Source organism: Sceloporus occidentalis, unplaced genomic scaffold (assembly GCF_023333645.1).
Source record: "Sceloporus occidentalis isolate IW3139 unplaced genomic scaffold, rSceOcc1.0.p SCAF_1, whole genome shotgun sequence".
NCBI lineage: Eukaryota > Metazoa > Chordata > Lepidosauria > Squamata > Phrynosomatidae > Sceloporus > Sceloporus occidentalis.
This window is the reverse complement of record NW_028316981.1, coordinates 185,275,972-185,285,951: the sequence shown is the minus strand read 5'-3', so window position 1 is coordinate 185,285,951 and position 9,980 is coordinate 185,275,972. Positions and strand designations below refer to the sequence as shown.

The window sequence follows — 9,980 nt, the reverse complement described above, 5'->3', positions numbered from 1 at the left end:
ATATTTTTCACTGTTATTAACACAACTTTATTAATAGCAAACTTTCCAACATTTTACAGATGAACATTTCCCACAATATTCCATACATAGCATCAGAGGGTGGTCAACATGGCAAATGTTACTAATGAAGAAGAGCAGACATGCTAAGATGGGCTGCAGCAGTTTGCTTTTGCTTGAGCCCACTGGGAAGGGCAAGTTTCCACCCAACTCATTGCCTCTCCTCCATGTTGAGGTAACTGAGTGCAAACTATTTTTGCCCTTTGAAGGTACTCTTGTGAAAGTGATTTTCAAAGATCAGAAATCTGTAGCTTAGAAATAAGGGCTGTGACCAGTCTGTAAGCAGTTCACAGCAGCTAACTTTTGCTGACAAGATGTTTACGGCTCTTTAGAGGTACCTGCAGTCAGTGTTGTGCTCAAGCTAGGTTTCAAACAGGAAGCACACTTTCCATGAACTGGTGCCTGCAAAGGGTCTGTGGTTAGGTTGGGACACCGTGGGCTAAAACTAAAAATTACATAGACAAGCTTGTTGTTATGGGATAAAAATCCCAAAATGGCATTTCTAGACAGATAATTATTTTCTGTCATGTGGTTGGTCAAAAAAAGATTTGGGGAACCCCTGAAGCTTCACTGCTAATATTACAAAATAAAATGTTCTGTCTGATGGTTAGAATGCCTTCTCCTGGGGTTGTTCTCCAAATTTGTGCATTTATTAAAGGTGAACTCTTGCTTTAAAGACTGTTCCATTTTTCGAGTCAACTTTGGATGAATCTATAGGAAGGACCGTATCTTACAAGGCAATAAACTGCAATAACAGCTGGTTAATAAGGTTTGTTACTGGGGCTTATCAGACAATGTTGCCTCCTTTCTGTTGTTATCTTTTGGCAACTGAATCTTTTGATCCACCCAGAACCTCCATGAGTGACCTCCTTTCTCCACTTCTGTGATGCCAGCATTTGTAGTACAATAAATCAATAAATCTGCTTTAATCCCAATTTTGGGTGGTCCATGGGCATCTTTAGATGTTGCTTTCCCTTTAGTTGATGTTAGCAGATGAAATTAATCATTAACAGATTAATTGCTCTCATTTCTCATGAATTAATCTATCCGGAATCAGTAAGTCTCCTCCCACCCCCACCCCTGAAAACAATGCCTTTTTAAAGGTAAAACTTCTTTTAATTTTATATTTCTTTGGGGGAATGTCTGTGTCCATGTGCCAAACTATGCACATACTGGGCAGCAACTGGGTGGGCAGTGCCAAATGTTGCATGTGAGCACAAATAAAGGCTGTAATGCTGGAAAGATTACAAAAATTATTAAGGTGTGATAAAGAAGAGCGCAGTCCCAATCTCATAAGAAAAGAACAGTTTTAGCAGGAGAACAGCCTGGTGTGATAAAAATCCAAGGGCTGTATCCCAGCTTTACTGTGTAGTATCGCTGCCCTTTATTGCCACACTCACCTGTTTTAATCCAAAATGAAATCAGTGTGGAAAGCCACATGGGAACCCACTATGTAGCCACATCAGTACAAAGGAATGCTTCTATCTTGTGCATGTGTTTGCTGTATCGGTTGATATTTGGTCACAGAACTGCAGAGGCTGTGGGTGTTTTTAAATATGTATATTCACTTAGGCCTGGTACAAATAGGCCCTTTGCAGCATTATGGCGACATGCTAGAGTTGCCTCGGGGCGGTGCTTGCACATGCCCTGCAACCCTAGCACGTCGCCATGACACCACAGCTGTGCAGCACTGTCCAGACGGCGCACACACCTATGACATCGCTGCTGCATGGTGTCCAGATGGAGCTACACAGAAGCGACGTGCTTGCGCCGCCGCCAGCTGTTTACAGCAGTACAAGAAGGAGTTGCTTTTTAGCTGACCTTTTTATCGTGTAACAACGCAGCGCAATTTGGTTGCTGTGGCGCTGCTATGTGGCAAGGAAAGTCAGCACCAGCCCACCCTTTTGAGTGAATCTATACCAAGCCTTAAATAGCCTTTGTTTTCCTTTCATTCTAATTGCTCACCTACACTTCTATAAAGCCAAGCCCATAGACAAGGGGGAGGTGAAATGCTGGTCTGGTCTGCAAATGTTTGCATACTAACACCAATTCCAACTCACCCCCACAGGAAACACCATGTTTTCCTTTTGCCAATAAAAAAAAGGAGCTACTCTTCTGTGACTTGAATGATCAGATGACCTAGATCATCCCACCAATACTACACACATACACATACATGAATATTTGTGGAATTTGGCCGAATTTGTCCTTGTTTGTGCAGCTTGCACAAGTCTGCAGTAAGTAGCCTTTCCCCAGTATTCCTGGAACTGAATCATGAACTAAAAATGTTGTTAGAGCAAAGCTGATGCAAATTTAGCAAAAACCTAGTAGAAATAGGAGGGGGAGGGCATTCTAGGTTAGCACTTTTTACTTTTAGTGGTCTTTGCTTATGCTTGAATTAATTACACATTTATCATTTTGTTATGGTAACTTAATGCTCCACATTGGTTAGTAATTTACATAAATGTTTCCTTCCTGTTGACTATGTTTAGCTATGACCCCAAACCCACGAACCCGAAGGCCCATGGCCTGCCAGAGGACAAGCAGAGTCAAGGAGACCGAACTGGCTAGAATAAAAAACGCTTTATTTTCTGCGCAGGGCAGCAGCACACCATTGTAGGCGTCACCAAGGCTGCAGCACTGATGGCTTCTTGCCACCCCCCTTTTATGCCCTTCGCAGAGGGCTGTTTTCTAAACAACAAGTGATTGGTTGCATTCACTGTTCACTCAATGGTCCTGTATTTTCTTCTTGGCATTACATCTACTTGGAGCTTGGAATGTACAGAGATAGCTAGCTACTGCAAAAGAGATACTTAGCTGAGCTAGGCTCTTCAAGGCCGCTGGTTAAACACAGGCCATTGTATTCAGAGTTCTCTACAGAAAGGAGGGGGTGATAAGTGAGTACGTGCCGCAGTAAAAAAGGGTAGGGGGCCATTTGCCCATCTGCACTTTACTCTGTAGCTCATTCTATGAGTCTACTGTAACCACTGATTCTTTTGCAAAGCCATGTACAGAAGCAGAAAGCATTATTATGTCCCTCTCACATATATACTCTCCACAGCGATTTGCATACCACCTACCTGAAGTATCCATGTGAGAGTTTATTTGTACAGTTAAGACTCAGATATTCTAGAGAACAAGGGCTGATAAGGAGAGGCTTCCAGACAAAAAACTAAACAAACAATTCTAATCAATAGATGGGGGCGGGGGTTAATGGGGCAGATGGGGAATCTCTTGGCTTACCTTCAGATCTGTGGCTGACCTAAGGAATTTTGTTCTTCTCAAATTACCAGCTGGCAGCAACATCTGTTATTGTATGTTGCATGACACGTAGTCACTCACCCCATCACCATGGAGTTTCATTTCCAACATGCATTACTTTGTCCTTTATACATCTTGGCTAATTTTCCAGGAGTTAAATGCCATCAGTAAAACATTTTATACCAGTTTTCACATAACCTATAATTCAAAGTCAATTTTATACTCTTGGACCAAATTCTTTCCCATTTATCCAGCTTTATAGAGTAACCACAGTCCTAGGCCCATTAAATTATATTATTACATGTAAGTTCTTCTTCTATCTCATAGGGGTGAAGCAGATGGCTGATAAAGAATGACCTTGGCTGTTTCTGCCACAATGGGGCCAGGACCATGATGACTGCACAGCCCGCTCCCAGAGTGGGTTACCACTGTAGGTCCCAAGTTGCACCAGCCAGGAGTCACTTTTAATTGACTCCTTTTTAATCCAGTCCTTTGGATCAGAGCAGGGACGTAGCCGGGGGGGGGGGTCTTGGGGTCCGGATCCCCCCTTCCATTAGAAAAATGAATGGTGTGTGCTGCTCCGCCGCTGCACCCAAGCCCCATTATAATGGTGGCACTTAGTCTGGACCCCCCCCCTTCCTAAAATCCTAGCTACGTCCCTGATCAGAGCATGGTCTCCGCACAGCTTCCGGCCACTTTGGGGGTGTGCATCACGTAAACACGACAATCCCAAAGTGGCCAGAAGCCACTTTATTTGGTTCACTTATTTCAGGCCATCTTTTAACAACAGTTTGTACATTTTTAGGATGGTATGATTCTTTTCTACATACATAATTTTATCAAACTCTGATAAATTCATCTTAACACCTTTTAATTTCATATTCATTTTATGTCTTTCAAGTGGAAACCAGCCTATGCAAGTACCAAGCACACTGAATGCCTTGCTTTTCCAATTCCTCTCTAGATTTTACTCTGATTTTATTAAAATTTCCTTATATGTTATTCATCCAAATTCCTTGATCTTTTCCCTTCTATAAAAAGCTTCATATGTGAAATCAATGATGGATACTTTCTAAAAAATCTATGCTTATATTTCAGCCATACTCTTAATAACGCATGCCGAATATATCTTCTTCTCCTTCTCATAGCATAAGAAGGCAAGCCGTCCGAAATGTAAATCCTCACCTTTAAGTTGTAAAATCTTATTTATGTGTAAATTTACAGCGCTTTATAAATAAAGGTTAATAATAATAATAATAATAATAATTTATTTTTAGCTTTTTCCAGTCTTTCAACCAATCAAAGCAGCAAGCATAATTGTAAAGTTTCAGAATAGGGAGACCCATACCATCTCTATATTTCGAGTCTTGCTGTGCCTTATACCTAATTCTTGAAGGTTTTTCCTTCCCAAGTAAACCTTGATATTTCTTTATTTATTTTTTAAAATAGCTTGTCATTGATTATTATGGGAAGATTTCGAAATAAAAATAAAAAACTTTGGTAGAATATTCATCTGTATGACTGAAATCCTTCCTAGTAATACCAATTTAAGGCTTTTCCATTACTTAGGACTTTTTAAATTCCCCTCCACATTTTCTCATAAATTTATTAAATAGATCAAAGTTTTTCTTTGTAATCTCTATACCTAAATATTTTGCTTTTGCTATTTTGAATCCTGATTTTTCTTCTAAATCATTCTCTTCATTTTTCTCTCTGTGTTTTTGGTTATCATCACGCTTTTTCTTTATTAATACAAAACCTTGTAAAACACTATACTTTTTGAGTGTCCATACTAACATAGCAATACTTCTATAGGGTTCTTTTTAGCTAACTAGCGAATGGTCTACTTACGCATGCAATTTATACCATTGATCCATTGAACTCCAGTATTTCTAATGAGAAAATAATCAATAATGGGGATAACAGGCATCCCTGTCTCATTCTATTATGGATCTCAAATTTTGCTGTCAATTCTTTGTTAACCAAGATTTGTGCAGATTGTTTGCTATACATAGACACTATCCATCTGGTAAGTGCGGTTTCCCAAAATTGCTCAAAACAGGAATTTATAACCAAGTGAACTCTGCAGAGTCTTCTTTGCCCAGAGGATTTCTCAGTTGACTTGGGTCCCTATTAGGGGAGTATGTCTCAGCCCACTGGCTAAACACATCTCACCACTCCACCACAACCAACCGGAAGTCAACTTTGAATAGTTTTAATCTGTATTGGTTTTAAATATATTTTTAGCTCCTGAGCACCTCTTTGGGGTAAGCATCTCCTGAGTGATGTCCAGCCAAGAGGCCCACTGCCTGCCAGTGCCTTCTCCCCACCCAGAGCAGGGGCTCCCGCTTATGTCACTGATGACGCACAGATGATTGACATGTATTTTGAAGTGGTGCAAACCAGTGGGGATGACAATCGTGCAAAAAAAAAAAAAGTGATTACAAGGACATAATGAAAAGATCCGCTTTCATAGTGGGAACGACTGACCTTTTGGAATTGATTTACCAACACGGAGTGAAGGCGAATCCCAAACTGATTTAAATATAAGTGGGAACAAGCCCCTGGTATCACCCTGCTATTGACCTCTTCCCATATCACAACATACAGAATCTTTGGTCATTTTTTGTACTAATGCTACTTGTAAATCATAATTCCCTACCAGCTTTTTCACCAGTTGTCCTCTCATTATAAAAGATACATTTAAATTACAAAAACTTGTAATTTCTATCTTTCTGACAGTAAGAGCTGTTCGACATTGGAAGAAGCTGCCTCAGAGCATGGTGGAATCTCCTTCTTTGGAGGTTTTTAAACAGAGACTGGATGGCCATCTGTCAGGAGTGCTTTCCTGCATGTGAGAAATTGGTTGGGCTGGATGGCTCTTGAGGGTTTATTCCAACTCTAGGATTCTGATTCTATGATAACATCAGTTTAGAAAGGTATCAAATGTGTGCAGGATAGTTTTAATAGCATTACTATTCACAGATGCCTTTTACTATGAAGAGGAGGCTTGCCCCACACCCAAACTAGTCCAAAACTATAGAGCTTATTTGGGAGGTTTTAAAAATACCCTTGGTTTTCTTATTAATGGATTTGCAGACACTAAAGTAGTTGATAGACTACAGCATCTCATATTACCAAGAATGAAACAAACAAACAAAACCATTTGAAAGCAAAATAAACTACTGTACTTATTTTTAAACAGCAAAACCATTTTTAAGAGGGAAGAAAATCAGACTTGGGTGCTTCTACCCTTTGAACCACTCAGGCGGCATCCGCACTGCAGAAATATGGCAATTTGATACCATTTTAACTGCACAGTTTCCATCCTATGGAATCTTGGAATTTGTAGTCTGTGGCACAAGAGCTCTCTGACAGAGGTTAAATGTCTCACAAAACTATACTTCCCAGGATTCCATAGCATTGATTCATGGTAGTTAAAGTTTTCCCCTCTCCCCCACAAAAATGATCAGGACAGCACTCTGATGGTGCTGCATCATCAATAAAAAACATATTGCTAACAGTATTATAGCATTGGATTGTTTGCTAATAATGAACACAACACCACAGTAACAAATAAGGCCTTTATTTTATATATAAACCATTTGGAGTGGGGGAAAGGAGAGCAAAAAGATAAAAGATAAAACTTAAGGAGGGAAGGTGTCTTCTGAACAACAGCTAAAAAAAACAGCCTTATATAAGTAACACAGTGAAGCTGACTCCTTTTCAGTTAGACCTGGCAGCCCAAAAATGTCAATGTATGGGAAAACCGGAGGAAGTCATTGCATAAGTCCTCCATATTTTCATCTTGACATTCTTCATCATCTGGCCACCTCTCAATCCAGGTATCTTTGGTAATGAGGTAGCTGACACTGGAAAACAAAAAGAAGGTGGAGTTCTGAATTTTTGCACCACAGGCAAACTGGTTAAATGGAAAGTTGTGGAAGAACATAACAGGGCTACACTCAAGTAAATAAGGACCATTCCTCAGCTATTTTATACACCTTGAAACTGCCAATTTTATTTTGGCTGTGTTTTAGGAAAGTACTGTAAATTTATTTCAGTGAGAAGATGACTGGAACGGTTACTTCTTTTTTTCTTTTAGTATGCAAAATGATTTTGTAGCCCCTTTGAGAATAACTGAAAGGGAGAAGCTGGTAGCATAAGCTTTTATAGACTTCAGTATACTTTCTCATCCATCTGAGGAAGTAGATTCTAGTCTACAAAAGCTCACGCTACCAACTTCTCTCTTATCTCAAAGATACTACCAGATCCCTTTGCATACCGATTATCGAGACTATAACACAGATATGTTTTTTGAACTCTTTTTAAATTCTTTTTTCTAAAAAAGCTTCTTATGAGGCATTTGGAATTTTAGGAAATTGAAAATAGTATTTACATTAAAAATATGTCTACCTCCTTTGCCACTAACTAGTCAATCACTCTTATAGTAAACAGCACTTCTTTCTAAAGCAGGGATGAGGAACTGTTATTTGTGGGACCAGATTGCCCCCAGGACCAATCTGGTAAACTGGATGAGCTCAAGGAGTGGGGTTTGGCTCCACTCCATTTTCCATCCAACTCAGTGTCTTTAGGTTGAACTTCAGGTTTTCATTGCAACCAGAAGTGGCCAGATGTCACATACAGTGTTTAAAATTTCATGGACTAAAATGGTGGCAGGGCTGTGCCTTCTTTTAATCTCACAGCCTGCACTGTTCTGATTCCTGCCCTAAACATGTTGAAGTATCCTGCGGCAGCCTATTGGTCTCCTTGATGTGTATCCTTCAGTGTTTAGCAATGAACATCTATTTGCAGTTTATATATCATGTATCTGACTTTGGTTCTGGAAACAACAGTGTAAATTGGGGTAGACTACTATGGAGGGGATGATGGCCATTTCCTCAATGGCCTCCTTGTCCAACAAAATGGCTGTTCCTTGTATGAGTGAAAGTGATCTCACATCACTTCTGGTTCCTGACGAACTGAAATATATCCAGATGTGAGATCACTTTCGTGGTTGATGTTGGGTTGAGGGGAACCAAACAGCCACATTTGTATGGTTTCAGCATTCTCTATTTGTGTGTGGTTAGACTTTTTTTTTTTTTTGCCATTTGAAGAATGACATTAAAAATACTTAATATAGCCCCAGTGGCCACATGTGTCCCATAATGAGAAATGCTTTCCCCAATCCTGTAAATGGTTCAAAGTAAGACAGAGTGATTGGGATCTAGATCAGTGGTAAAACAGATAATTTATGAGGGGTGCACCACTTTAGGATTATAAAAACACACTTGAAGCCTGACGAACATAAGTGAAAAATTCTGTGTTCCTTGACCGACAGGAATAACCACTGAGGTAGTATTAACCATGCCATGCCATTCCTGCCGTGAGTGAAGGGGTCTCAGTCTCAAGGCGAAGACTACTTTGCAATCCCATCTACATAGTTGAAAAAACGTTGGGTGTAACTACAAGGAGTCTTCTGTGGAAAAATGACAACTTTTTGATCACTTCTTTTCTTGGTTGATTGTTTTGGTTCTCAAAATTGCAGTGCAATATTTCATAGTTTTTTTGGACACACTCTTTGAGGCACCAGTAGTGGAAAAGCAGTAATAATAAATAATAAAACAAAATAAATAAAAGCAAAGTATACATCTACTAAATCAATGAAATGAAATGCATACTCATTCTTGGCAGGCCACAGGTCAGTGCTGACACCCCAGATCAGATAGTCGTTGTTCAGCTGCAGATTCAGATTTTCCCTGCATTTCATCTGGCTGATAAACTTGCGAGGACTGGCAAGTGGATTTGGATCACTCCCTGGAGGAATCAGACAAAACAAAGAAAATGTTTGGATCACGTTGTGTGTACTAGTGGCTTGGATGGAAGAAGGCAGAAGAGCAGAGGAAGGAAACACTGGGGGACAGACTGAAAGGCAAACTTGCACTGATGTCCTACTGGGGCCTCTAATCTTGAGGTTGCGTGCAGACATTTAATGAGATAAGAAGGGGGAAGGAAGGAAGGAAGGAAGGAAGGAAGGAATGTGGCAGCACTTTTAAGACTGCTTTTTATTATTATTTTCACTTGAACTTTCATAGGTATAAACCCACTTCTTCAGATGCAATATGGAATGATAATAAATGCTCAAGTGTAACATTTACTTTATATCTGTTGATATAAAGGAATGTGGTGGAATGTAATAGGATCCAGAAAGATGCAAATCATGAACATAGTCCTAAATTTTCAAAGGGCTGCATAAGGTGATACAAGTTTTTCAGATCTTTACAGTGATCAGTTAGTGTCAGTGTATGAATGCAATAAATCTGCTAACCAAAAGTCATTTTCCCTGCGGTCTAAACTCTGTCTGAGAATATTCCATTTGTCCTATGTGTAGTATCAAGGACTGTTATATTAATACTAAAAGATTGCATGTACAGCGCTGTGTAAATTTACAGCGCTTCATAAATAAAGGTTAATAATAATAATAATAATAATAATAATAATAATATATGCATTAATATTGGTTCTGGGGACCTGGATGGGCATGCCTTCTTTTTGAAGATGCAGTGTTTCAGAAATCTTATTATTATAGCATAAATATCCTCTGCTTCCCCAAACATCAATGTCAGGCAAAAAACAAAAACAAAAAGCCCTAGCTAACCGCA

General features: G+C 39.5%; 1 protein-coding gene across 1 annotated transcript in view; it reads right to left on the bottom strand.

Annotated features, from left to right (window-relative positions):
• Positions 1–6,888: 6,888 nt before the first annotated feature.
• LOC149323036 (A.superbus venom factor 1-like) overlaps positions 6,889–9,980 on the bottom strand; it is a 61,652-nt gene continuing 58,560 nt past the window's right edge. Inside the window, exons 39-40 of the mRNA XM_089486403.1 lie at positions 9,000–9,135; positions 6,889–7,190 (exon numbers count right to left, since the gene is read on the bottom strand). Of these exons, the coding sequence (XP_089342529.1) occupies positions 7,049–7,190; positions 9,000–9,135 (278 nt within the window). The 3' untranslated portion in view covers positions 6,889–7,048. The remainder of the gene's footprint in view (positions 7,191–8,999; positions 9,136–9,980) is intronic.